We start from the raw sequence: 13,447 nt of genomic DNA on the forward strand, positions 1-13,447 counted from the left end.
ACATGACTGGCTATTCAAAGTGTTGGAGTTTTATAAATGCCCAGCTGCTATCGGAGACTTTCTTAAAATAGTAATGCCTAAGTGGAATGTGGTCATGACAGCTCGTGGTTTGAATTCCTCAGTAACTACTGATCCGATTCGTATTCGCCGAGGTATATTCCAAGGGGACTCACTATCTCCCCTTCTTTTTTGTTTAGCTATCAATCCAATATCACAAATCCTCAATAGATATAATAATAAAGGTTACAAGCTAAAGGACGATACTGTAATTAATCATTTATTGTATATGGATGACTTAAAAATTTATGCTAATAACGAAATAAATCTTAGAGTTTTAATAGATAGTACTGAAATTTTTACGAGGGACATAGGAATGGAATTTGGACTCAATAAATGCAATATTCTTCATATGGTAGCTGGGAGAAAAACGGAACATTATGGAAATGGACACTTGTTATTGAGCGGTGAAGAATTTAAACATTTACAGGCAGATGAAAACTACAAATACTTAGGAATTAATGAAGCAGGAAAAATAGATCATCATACAATTAGATTACAAATACAACATGAATATTTTCGACGAGTCAAATCCCAAACGTCTTCACAATTAAATGCAAGAAACTTACTCAAAGCAATAAATATATACGCGGTACCTGTTTTACTTTACACTTTCGGAGTCATTAATTATAAAACATCGGACTTAAGAAAAATAGACGTGAAAACGAGAAAAATTCTAGCCATGAAAAAAGCACAACAACAGAAAGCTGAAGTTGAAAGACTCTATTTACCACTAGAACACGGAGGTAGAGGATTAACATGTCTAGAAACTCTGCATAAGACCCAAATAATTAAATATAAAAATTATCTTGAAAATGAAACCGATCGTATTATCAAAGCTTTATTTAATCATGACAAAACCAAAGAAAAATATTCAATAGTTAAGGAAACGCAAATTAACTTAACGGAAATAGGATTAAATCAGTTTGAAATTTATAGAGACAAACAATTAAAAGAAGCAATAATTAGGACCAGAATTACAAAAATAAAAGCAAAACCATTGCACGGCCAGTTTTATAGATCAGTTTTAGACAAGGAGAATATAGATAAAAATCAATCATTTAGATGGCTCAATAAACAGAAAGTATCCCCATCTTTAGAATCATCCATATTTTCTATTCAAGATCAAGCGGTGGTTACGAGACAGCATGAAAGAGATATATTAAAGAAAGCAGTAGATGGTAAATGTCGATTATGTGTAGTGAAAGACGAAACAGTGCAACACATAATATCGGGATGCGAAAAATTAGCTGGAACTTATTATACAAAGAGACACAATAATTTAGTACAATATATATTTTGGGCGCTAGCAAAAAAACACAATATAGAAGTTTCTAAACAGTGGTGGCTAGAACACTTGACACTACCTCAGGTGAAAGAAAATATGACCGCGAAGATAATGTGGGAAATTCCAATACAAACAGATCAAACAATAGTACATAATAGACCGGACATTATATATATAAATAAAACAGATAATAAAACATATTTAATAGACATAACAGTACCATCAGATTATAATATAGGACCAAAAGAAATAGAGAAATTAAGCAAATACCATCCTCTTAAAAATGAAATAGCCCGGCTATGGAATACTTCTGCAGAGATTATACCAGTAGTGATAGGAGCAACTGGAATCGTTGCTAAGAGTATAAATAAGTACTTAGATAAATTAGACGCGAACATCAACATACAAATATTGCAAAAACAAGCGGCAATACATTCAGTCACTATCATAAGCAAGGTGCTAGGAAACACAGTATTTATAAATAGAGATTCCGAACCTCCTCTTCCTTGAGGGTCTCAAGGCGGGAGTTAGGAATAAAAATAATAAACCGAGCTACAGCTCGAGTAGAAAAGTTTTTTCAAAACCATAAATTATATCCATACTAATATTATAAATGCGAAAGTAACTCTGTCTGTCTGTCTGTCTGTTACTCAATCACGCCTAAACTACTGAACCAATTTTCATGAAATTTGGTATGGAGATATTTTGATACCCGAGAAAGGACATAGGCTACTTTTTATCCCGGGAAAATAACGCAATTTTGACTGTGCGGGCGAAGCCGCGGGCGGAAAGCTAGTATATTATATAGTATATTATGTTAATTTACTAATCGGATATTTCTTTTAAAACTCTAGTTTCATTTTACAAATCGACACTTGGGTATTTCTATTAATTTGAATATTTTAAGGTCGTTTTGTTAGTTTGTCTAAAATTATGTTTCATTACGAATTTCAATATAAATTATAAGTTTTGTGTAATAAAATGTCGCGTCAAAAGATAATCACAACTCAAGAAGCTTATATCTAATACACTGGAGATTGCACTATGACCATTAACTTGTAACAAGAAAATATGACCTTGATCACAACTATTTGCGAAGTTCAACTTTTCCTTTCGATAAGTCAGAGCTTATAAAGCTATCAGTGTCACGCACACATGCTACATCGAATATGCAATATAATATCTTTGAAGTGAAATTGGATTGACAATAATATCCTGTGGGATTACGAGTGCTTCGTGGTAACGCTTTGAAATTGATGCGTATGTTTATGTGTATATCTTGATAAACAAGTAAAGTCCAATCTGGTAAACAAGCTAACGATCAAAAGTTAAGGATTTTATTATAATAAAAACGTAGTAACGTCAATCATAATAATCCCGTCCACTTGGAGCATATAAATAGAATTGTATTCTTCGGAATAACGTCATCAAGTCGCAAATTCGGTCAGGAGGCTCGAGGTCAATAAACTGAGGAAAGTTTGACTTTCTTCTATCGCCACGTACGATCGCACAAACACTACAATCTGGATCAAGGGGGCTAGAATGAGCACAAGGGATACAGTAAAATAAAACAACATCTTGTAACACTTAAAACATTTTATTTACAAAAGTATTCACAGTTTAAACTAAGTTGATTTCTAGTGTTTTATTTGTATTCAGACGCAGAATTCGTAGGTAGAAGAAGTATTGTTTTATACACATTATGTCTAAATCTACTATTTACATACAATGATAATACGTTCTACGAATATGTAGGAGACTTTATTACGTACAAAGTTAAGCCCTATGCGCTTAAAGCCAATTAACTTTCGATTCCGATCCGATTCATCAAGATCAAGTTCCCATTCATAATAATAGAGAAACTGGCAAAAATACGAGTTTCAATCTCTTCATCATGATTGAGATTATATGATAAACTGAATTGGTAATATGCTTTATATTTACATTAATTAATTTGCGCTTACCGACAACTCATGTCTGTATTTCCTTTAATAAATTCCTATACATCTTCAAAGTTAATAAATTAATGCCCTTCGTTGATAAAAGATTATTCTATAAGATAAAGTGTTTTAATAAATGTAAAAATGAGATTGAAGTACGTAACTGAATTTTAATATTCTTAAAAGCGAAGGGACCACATTAGCGTTTAATAATGCTTATTAAAAATAATGTTATACTCTAAAGCGCGTCACACACGGTGAAGATACTATAATATTTTATCTTAAGATACTGTAATGACCCGAAATTTTGTGGGTCATTTGTAACAGGATGGCGGTTCTACAGGGGTCTTAGTACGCAATGACAAAAAGAAAAATGATGGTCAGAACGCTGATACCGGATACCTTAAGATACTGTTATATAAAATATTACAGTATCTTAAGATAAAATATTATAGTATCTTCACCGTGTGTGACGCGCTTTACAATGTTTCTTTTACTTTCAATATAGTTCTAAAATTAAAGTACATTTTATTCAATTAGAGGGAATTGTCATTTATCATAACAAAAATAATTGGTATCATAATTGAAAATTTTGCATTACCAAAATTTGGTTATTAATTCAGATTCCACAAAGTATATATTTACTATATATTCCCGCATTTTAAACAAGCTAATAAAACCATGTCACAAGTTTTAATACCGTTTTAATAACTCCATTAACTACTAGCGGAGAATTAAATTTTCACTGACAATTAATTAGGAAGCATCCGATATTTATAAACAATATCCATAAAACCGCATATGTTTGGCAGTTATTTCAAACATTAACAGCAAACAGAGCAAATTGATTTAATTCAAACAAATTATTTATGTACATAATTTGCTCGCTGAATTAGCAACAACGAAATTGGGCCGCAACAACAATACACAAGTTTAATTTGTAAATTTAAAACAAACAAGAATCAAATACTGAAATTTGCAAGAATACTAATTAATTATTAAGTGTTTATGTTACAAATTGTACATACACAGAATTCCTTATGTCAGACGTGTCATGATTTCAATCAATTCCTAGTAAAATAACATTACATCTATTTTTCTTACAAATAGCTATCGTACATACTTTGAGATCAGTTATAACACAACCTTGAGACGACAGGGAGGTACGTTTTTATCGTTCAATCACTTCAGCTAAATATACATTTTATTTACAAATTAATTAAACTTCTCAGAATAACTAATTCTGCAAATCAGCTTACATTTATTTACATGTAAAGGTGAAATTAACGAACCCGAGAAATTTATAGCGCCTTTTCACGGCATCGTTACATCGCTTTTAATATGCCATAAAACATACAATGCTAGAACATAAAATTCTGTTATTATTATATTTACACCTCAATCTGATTATACATAAGTGCTAAGAACAGAAACGGGATGAGTTATTAATAATAATAATTCGTTTTCTTATCGTTCATACTAAACATAGTTATCAGCATTTGATGCTCGTCTAAAAATGATTATATCATCTAGAAACCAGAGTTTGATCGTTTCGAAATCGGAATTTGAAATCGTTGGCCATGCAATTAAATGGGATAGTGATCATTTGCAGGATTAGTTGTTTTAATGAGTGTCTATGAATATTAAGATTAATTAAGATTAAAATGGTGTAGAGTAAGGTAGGAGTAGTGTTAGTTGCAGCACTCTGCATGGCTGCTGGCCGCTCTCCGCTTACTACGTGAACGACCACCGATGCTGAATCTGAGGAGCAAAAATAAAGCTTTAATAGGAATCGAGCAATTTGTTTAAAATGAAATGTTTCGTAAGCCTACCGTTGCTGAATCTGATGAGAAAAAAAAACATTAATAGGAGTCGAGCTATTTGTTTAAAATGAAATGCTTCGTAAGCCTATGGAAGGAGTCATGTTTCTGCGTAGGTACAAAGTTATAGAGATAACACTGCAAAGCTAGTAGCTAGTATTGTAATAATCATCTTTTAGTTGAAGTAATACGACCCTATATCTGAAACTATGTTATATTGCATGAACATATTTTCAAATAAATATATGTTTCTGCTTGAACGAATAGAACTTGCTACTGCAATAAACTGTTCTGTAATATATGTTTTTTTTCTATTGATCAAAGCCTACAGCTTAGATTTAAAAGAAAAAAAAAAGGATTATAAGTGGATTTATTACGTAAATGTTAAATGAAATCAATAATTTAACGGCATGGTTGCACGCAATAACGTGGGAACTACTTATTTTATGGCAACCTTGATTGTTACGAGTGTGGGCACATAATTTCTAAACCCAGATAATTCACTCTGAATAATTGCTTTTATTATCTTTATAGACATGATACAAAAGTTGTATGAACCCATTTTAAATGTTAAAATACGATACATATATTTTTATATTTTGTTACCAATAAAGAGGCGGGCTTAATAAACGCCGCTTTAGTTTTAAAAATAAAGTTAAAAGTAAAGTAGGTACAACGATATCGTCCCATCCATAATTTTTATTACTCAATTTTCAGTTTTCCAGCGCTTTTGCACTAACCGTGCCTAGCTTTGTAATAACTGACGTAGCGAAATTCAAATTTTGTTAAAACCTCAACTACAACGTTAGCATTTTAACAAAAGTTTTATTCCGTAATCATCTTACACGCTATACTTACTTTTACGCTACGTACATTAAGAGATTAAAATTTACATTGGATAAGAGTAAAAAAATATGTCAAAAGATTAAAAAACAAACCCAGGGCTGATAATAATATTAAAATGAAAGCTTTTGTTTCTACCGTGTTGTAAACATTTCGTAACCAAATTAAAAAAATAGGTCATGAATTTAATAAGGAGGTAGCATTATTTGCGTGATTAAAGAGGTTATATTAAGATTAAAATCGAGTTGTAACTCACCAGAGCTGCTAGGGGCACACGTATAATTTCCGGAGTCACGAGGCGAAGCGCGTGCTATCAGAAGCCGACTGGTGCGAGTCCTTTGTTCCGTTTCGACACTAATGCCCCCCCGCTGTGCGTAGTTCACCACGTTCGAACCACGGTACCAGTATATGAAACTAAAAATAAGTATTTCGTATAAATATTTTGATTTTTGAAGCCAGTATATGACGGTAGAATAACATAGCAAAGCCAAGGTATGCATGGACTTAAATAATTTTATTTATATTAAAAAAAAATGTTGCGTGGTTTTATGAAATCACGGTAAAAGTGAAACTGTTCGAACGGTTCCGAACACTGCTTTGTGTAGCGCATGTCGCGTGACGGTCGGCTGCCGAGTAGGTATACCTACTCGGCAGCCGCGATACACGCGACATGCGCTACACAGACCAAAAGGCAAAAAGTTTGAGACGATGTAATAAAAGTTTCACTTTAATAACTTTATTCATGAAAATCGTAAAAGGTAGTCTTCAAAAAATGATAAAAGTATCTATAAATTCGAGTAACAGTAAAAAATATTAATTTTTAACTCAACAAAAAGTTCACAAGGAACATTCTCGTAATTGGATCCTTCCAGTCTATGGATTAAATTAATTAATTGCTAAATGGAATACCTGAATACGATAGGTATTTCCATGAAGCGAGAACAACAATTATATTTACCTAGGAGGATCTGGTGCGTGGCGCGCAATACACGTCAGGTTGATGTCCGATCCCGCTCGAACAAACAACTCCGGCCCAGACAGGATCTCAGCCTTTGATACTGTAACAATATCAGTTTACTTAGCCATTATTGTCCTTATAGCTTTCTATGGAACGTTTACGGGGATACATTTACCTTCCTATAGTTTCGTTTTGGACGAAATTTTGCGTGACTGTTTGATAAATTGGGGTCGTAAGCGAAATTCTGTACGTATCACCTGTAGCCTATAAATATTTATTTTACACACACTAACATTACAGTTTCCCAATAAGATAGTGGTTTTACATTTAATATGAAAGTATAGCATTTAGCTAATCAAACCTGTTTGTTTATAGAATTGATCTCGGTGATTTAATTATCCAGGCATCACTGAAGAGGACAGGAAGATAAATTGAGTTTAAGATCAAGAACGTACGTCATTCATTATACTTTATTAGTATCATTTAATATTTAATGTTTAGTGTATATCTCAATAGAAAGACGTATTTTAAATTAAGTGAGTAATCATAATTTGCATCTTCAAGATGATCCCAAGACCGCAACTCTAGCACTCTCTTCCAAAATGTGTTTTCGGTAAACTTTAATTAAACAGTAGGTACGCGAACCTAAATGCATTCACGGATTTCAAATAGAGCTCGGAAACTTAAACATTATTTCGAGTTCACGAAACATTTCCATTAACGCAGGTGTTCTAAGTACTCTGAGTTGAAACTCGTGTGATCAAGGAACGAAAACTTACTAGTTCTTGACCGTGCCTGTTTAGTTGCTGCTTCAGACTTGTTGCGAAGTGTCCAAAGTAAATTAAATCTATTGAAGCCAAAACTAATTTCGTTCGACAAATCGTTGTTCCTTCGAGTGTGTAAAATCACTGCTGTTAACTTTGGAAATTTTCTTGCTCAATTTAAAGTGAAGAAGTAAATGTTTTTCATTGTAAAGATTAAATTAGATTAACTTAACAGATTCATAATACTCGTCATAAATAATATTTCTGCTTGTCCTTGTAAAATAAGAGAATTATAAGTTAGCAGCGCTTTATAACATATTCATGGAAAATGTAACAATGATCATTATAAATGCTGTATGATGGGTGGTATGTAACATTGGTGAGGGGCTCAAGATCCAATATTACCAAAAACGATATTTCTTTGTTTGCATAATTTATACACTGATTTTTTCTATTTTAAGTTAGCAATAGTTTGTAAGTAAAACGATTTGTTATGAATGGGTAGGTCTCTTAGCTAAAGCTTCTTCTAGTCTCTATAATGTAAAAAACAAAACAACTATGGTCTTGTTCCTAGGATCTCGTGGTTAACATGTTTGATTATGTATTCAACTCTAATGCTAGATAATGCAGTAGGGTTTATAGTTCTGGTGTATAATAACCGGTGTTGCTATATTTAGTCACTGAGCTTTCTACAAAGTACAACGAGTGGATTAAGCGTACCTACGTTTAGTGCGGCTTACATTCAACGTTAACAATTGCTTACAGAATAGTTCTAATTTCCTTGTGTACCCTTTCAAGCTACATTAAGCGAAATTAACTCTTACATTTTGTGTTTAACTTTTCTAGGTATTACAACTAGTTGGTTGGAACTTACCGACAACTGTGAGCCAGAAGGATAGGCTGATCTTTGGTTCAGTGGAGACTTGGCATTCATAAGCCCCGGAATCTCTCGGTTGTGCGTGGGCAACCCTGAGGGTCCATTCATCAGAGCCATCTGTGTGTAAAGCTGCGAAACGGGCATCACTGCTGTATGTGTGGACACCAACGGTTAAAATGTGCAAGTCACGTTTGCGGATCCATGACACCTGAGAAAGAAATTGTTTTTAGTTTTCGTATCGCTATTTGAGCAGGGTTTACCGACGTAAGTATAAGTACATAGGTATATGTTAGAACTGCTAGGTTCTTTGGAAACTAATTTACTTTTTCGTCTGAAGATAAACATCTAACTTAATTAGCTGTGATGAATATTATCAGGCGAACCGGCCCGAATAAGTCTTTTCATTATTAGAGCACTAATTATAAAATTATAAAACGATATATCACTAGATATCCTAATTTGAATGTTCGTAGATATAAGGGTTTTGTGAGTTTATTAAATTAAAGAAGGTCTGTAAACCTTTATCTAGAAAATACGTAAACTATCTACAGTAGATGTTTTCTATAATCCTTAGAGAAAACATCTACTGTAATGTATCTCTGACAATTATATTTGCTAGATCAAAATTATTTATTTTTGATGTAGATCTTGTTGTAGAGGTGTCTTTATTGTAGATCTAAAATGGAAAATTAATGTTGTTAGGTATATTTTTACCCGAATGCGACATAATTAATGGTTATGTGTTTTGAGTGTATTTCAAAGAAATATACATAAATAGGTAAATGTATGTATATTTCTTTGAAATGTCCTAGAGCATCAATAGATTTGATTTAAGTCGTAAGAGCGACACTGGGTACATCATTGAAAAAAAAATTGTCGCCAAAAAGTAATTAAGTAAAATTTGCAGTCGTTTTTTTGCTTGTTGTGATTATTGCTGTAGAAATAAAATGTACAAATATTTGTCGGGTTAATATAAAAACATAAGAAGATAAAAAAAATATTGTTATTGATTCCCATTTCATAACACAGAATCCAAAAACATAATCTTTCAAGGTATTTACCCAAGGACGATTTACGAAAGCAAACAAGTGGGATCAAGGTATAACAATAAAATCTTCGGATTTTAATATAAATAATTCATTATTAAGCGGCTTTGAAGATCATAGGGATAAGCCTAGACACATGTTTTGAATATTCCAGTATATTTTCTACGAAGATGTAATAAATATATAATTTACAAGAAATATTATATAAGCATCAAATTTATATTCAGTGGACGTTCTTTCTTCATTTCTACGCTTAAGCATCAGAATAATCAATAGGTCGGTCCAATAATTTCAATGTTTGTTTCAATACCGATTTATAGGAGATGATTACTAAAGTTTGAACGATGTAATATAAAATTATATTATAAATATCAATTTTGAAAGAGCAATAACAAATAGGAAGGCAGTATTAAAATTGTTCACAAGTTTATTCCAGTTACAGTTGAAATTAATATACTTTAGTAGCTTTGCTTATAGGTCTACGAACTCGTCTACGAAGATTGTAGAGCGTATCGTAGACATTGTAGAGCGTAGCGGCGATGTATAGACGCGGTAGCTTAGTGGTTAAGACCACGGACTTCATGATAGAGACCAGATGATCGGTGAGAGGAAACATCGTGAGGACAACGTCATGTCCAAGAGTCAAAAGTTTGTAGATATGTGACATTTTCCAACCGGCTTTTGGCTGGTGGATTATGGTTTGAACCCTAATAAGATGTCCTAGTGGGGGGAACCAATATTAACTACAAGTTAAAACAAGCTTAATATGACGATGATGATGACAAAAGGATGAAATGATAATAAATAAATACCAAATAAACATACGCACTATCGAGTCATATTATACTTGTAACCAATTTAGCCAGAGGGTAGAATTAGCGATGACATCCAATAAAATATCGTTTAAATATTACGCTAACAGTTTTTTTTTTACAATTTATCTATAGAAACATTTATGCAATATATACAGGTAAACGAAAGGTAAACTTGAATGTAAATAGTGGAATGATAGTAAACTAAAATCATTGCATAAACAACTGTACATTTTTTATAAACTTAAAAATATAATTCGGCAATATATTTGCAATTCAACATTAATTTCAATATAAAAAAGAGCGTGCGTGCCGAGCACACGTGTCAGTCAGAAGTTAAATTTCTTTGGCTAGATTCAAAGATACCAAAATCGTCGCCTTACTCCATTACGTGACGATGTCCAAAACTAAACATTTTCGGACTAAGATAGTTACGTAACCGCCTTCGTGTTTTGTTTTTAAAATTATACATACAATATGTGTATGATATCCACGTGCAATGAGTTAAGAAAATTTCTACAAACGAATAAAAATATATTTGAACTTGTGTGATTTTAAATAAAAATTCATTTTAATACCATAATTATTTATCTTTCTCTGATACTATTTTATTTCACATGACCGCCTCCTTGGTACAGGGGTTGACGCGTGAGCGTAGAACCGAGGGTCCTGGGTTCGATTCCCGGTGGAGACGAAGAAAAAAAAAATGTCTCGGTCTGGCAGGACACAGAAGGCTGATCACCTACTTGTCCCTAAAGAAAATCGATCAGTGAAACAGATGTATGCATAATGCATCTGCCCCTTACCCCACTACGGGGATACGGGACTTCACTTTATTTTATTTCACTTCGTTGTCGTTTGTTGACCTTGTTACGAACTTGCTAATCTACCTCAGAGTGGTCAACTTCATACAAACAAGCTGACTTTGTTACCTCTCATTGTGTTACTAAATAAATTGATGTTGACACGTAATGAATAAAATGTTATAATATAGAAATCGCCATCTGTAGTAATATTATAAAGCCAACGACGTATAAATCTGAAGAGATTGTTTGATTGTTTTAAGCAACCACGTCACCGATTACTTCACTATTCTTTAGATAATCCTTTATTCTTTAGATAATATATCGAGGAAGGCTATAGCTACATAATATCATCACACTAAAGACCAATAGGAGCGGAGCAATTTTTACATTTACTAATTATTATCTTTTCTACAGAAATGAAGATAGACAGCCCTAATTAAAAAATGCAATTACACTCTCTTGAAGTACTCTTAATGAAAAATAAACACTCTTTATATTACTTTGAATAGGTCCTTACGACAGTTGCATCCATGTACCACTTATTATGAGCTATAAAAATTAAAGTTGTTAATCTAGTCTATAGAGTGAGGGCATATTGTAGGCTTTTACGATGCAGTAGACGTTATTAAGTCCATTAATGCTTTCATTAAACCTGCTAATTTCGCCCGCTTCGCTCGAGACTGAAACTGGTTCATTGCAGGTGCATCAATATTGAGACGACGGTATATTTCACACTAATTTGTATTTTAGATGGATTAAAATGTAATACAATTTTTATGTTGCTTTGTGTAGATCTATTACAACATGTATTGTGTATACGATTAGAATTAATATATAAACCTTTTTACAATTAATATAATCAGAATCAACGTGATAGAATAAAATATGATACAACTGCATTATCTATATATTTTAATAATTTATTAGTATTTTAATAGCAACATTATAACTATTTTTAAGTATTTTTTAAAATAACACTTATGAAACTAAGTCAATCGAGGTAAGGATCGCTTACCAAAATTATTTTCAGTATTATCACAATATTATGAATGGAAACTAAAAACTTGGAATTTTCCTTTACAACGGTATCAGTTTCTTTTGTTGGGATTTTTTAAATATAGAGTATTTTTTTCTGGAGATTTTTAGATTACAAAAAATGAGTTTCAAATATGCTTTTTTATAAACATCTTCATTAAGATCTTGAAACTGGCAATTTGTTTAAAGATATTTATAACTACACAATACACATATCATTGTAAAAATAAATTAAATTAATTAAATGAAATTAAAATGTGTCGTTAATCCATGCTGTAAAATATTTGTACTTTAGTGAAATATAGAAACTCAACAAATGAATTTAAATATGGACGAGGTTGAAAGCATCGCTGAAAGGAATTTAATCAAACTTATTTTGACTAGCTATCAAACTGTCCATTAATTTTCATATACTTTGCCAATTCAGTAGTTACGTTTTCTCCATCCGTAATTAAATAAAAATAACACTTAAATCAATAAAAGTTAATTTACGACGTCCGTTTCATTAACATTTTTAAAAGTAAAATCAAACAACATAACGAAAAAAGCTACAATTACATACAATGGCATAGATATTATAGGTATACATTTGCACAATGTTTTTTTATGGATTATTGATTCGTGTCTACTTAAATCAAAACATAATTAAATTGTCAAGAAGACTTATTTCTTACTTACTTAAAAAAACTAAAAACAAGATAATTGAAACTAGCTGAAATAACGCTTTTAAGCAATAATATCACTAGAAACGTATTTACATCATAAATTATGTGTTCTAATTCTTAGTAGTGTTGTTTGTATCAATAACCTACATAAGTAAAACATAACTCATGTCATTTATCCAATAAGTGAATGAAATTTGGTCAGAAGTTTGGCAAACATTCTTGAAATGAAATCCGATAATCCTTGCTTTTCGTGTATTGGTTGATTCTGGTACAGTCACACGTATTTACTCTTTCAACGCTTTAAGAAAGTTATAATCGTGCGACTTAGCGATTAATTGAAAAAACATACTAAGTATTGACTTATGGATTAAGACTTTTTGGTACCTTAAAAAAAACTCTTTTAAGATAAGCGCGATTGTAGTGCTCTTCAGAAATTTTTCCAAGAAAAAGCGGAAATAAATTTCCTTTAAAAAATTATTCGTAAACATTGTTGTGATTAGTGACACCAATACTAAGAACTATATGAAAATAATATT

The 13,447-nt window shown here is 31.9% G+C and overlaps 1 protein-coding gene across 1 annotated transcript in view; it reads right to left on the minus strand.

Moving 5' to 3' along the window:
* Positions 1-2,923: 2,923 nt before the first annotated feature.
* LOC149480004 (zwei Ig domain protein zig-8-like) overlaps positions 2,924-13,447 on the minus strand; it is a 70,147-nt gene continuing 59,623 nt past the window's right edge. Inside the window, exons 4-7 of the mRNA XM_089707280.1 lie at positions 8,545-8,755; positions 6,907-7,006; positions 6,205-6,362; positions 2,924-5,046 (exon numbers count right to left, since the gene is read on the minus strand). Coding sequence (XP_089563406.1) covers positions 4,811-5,046; positions 6,205-6,362; positions 6,907-7,006; positions 8,545-8,755 — 705 coding nt within the window. The 3' untranslated portion in view covers positions 2,924-4,810. The remainder of the gene's footprint in view (positions 5,047-6,204; positions 6,363-6,906; positions 7,007-8,544; positions 8,756-13,447) is intronic.

This window comes from Colias philodice, chromosome 19 (assembly GCF_061535455.1).
Source record: "Colias philodice isolate Cphi_HAF_F1 chromosome 19, ilColPhil1 Martin Lab GWU primary, whole genome shotgun sequence".
NCBI classification, from domain to species: domain Eukaryota; kingdom Metazoa; phylum Arthropoda; class Insecta; order Lepidoptera; family Pieridae; genus Colias; species Colias philodice.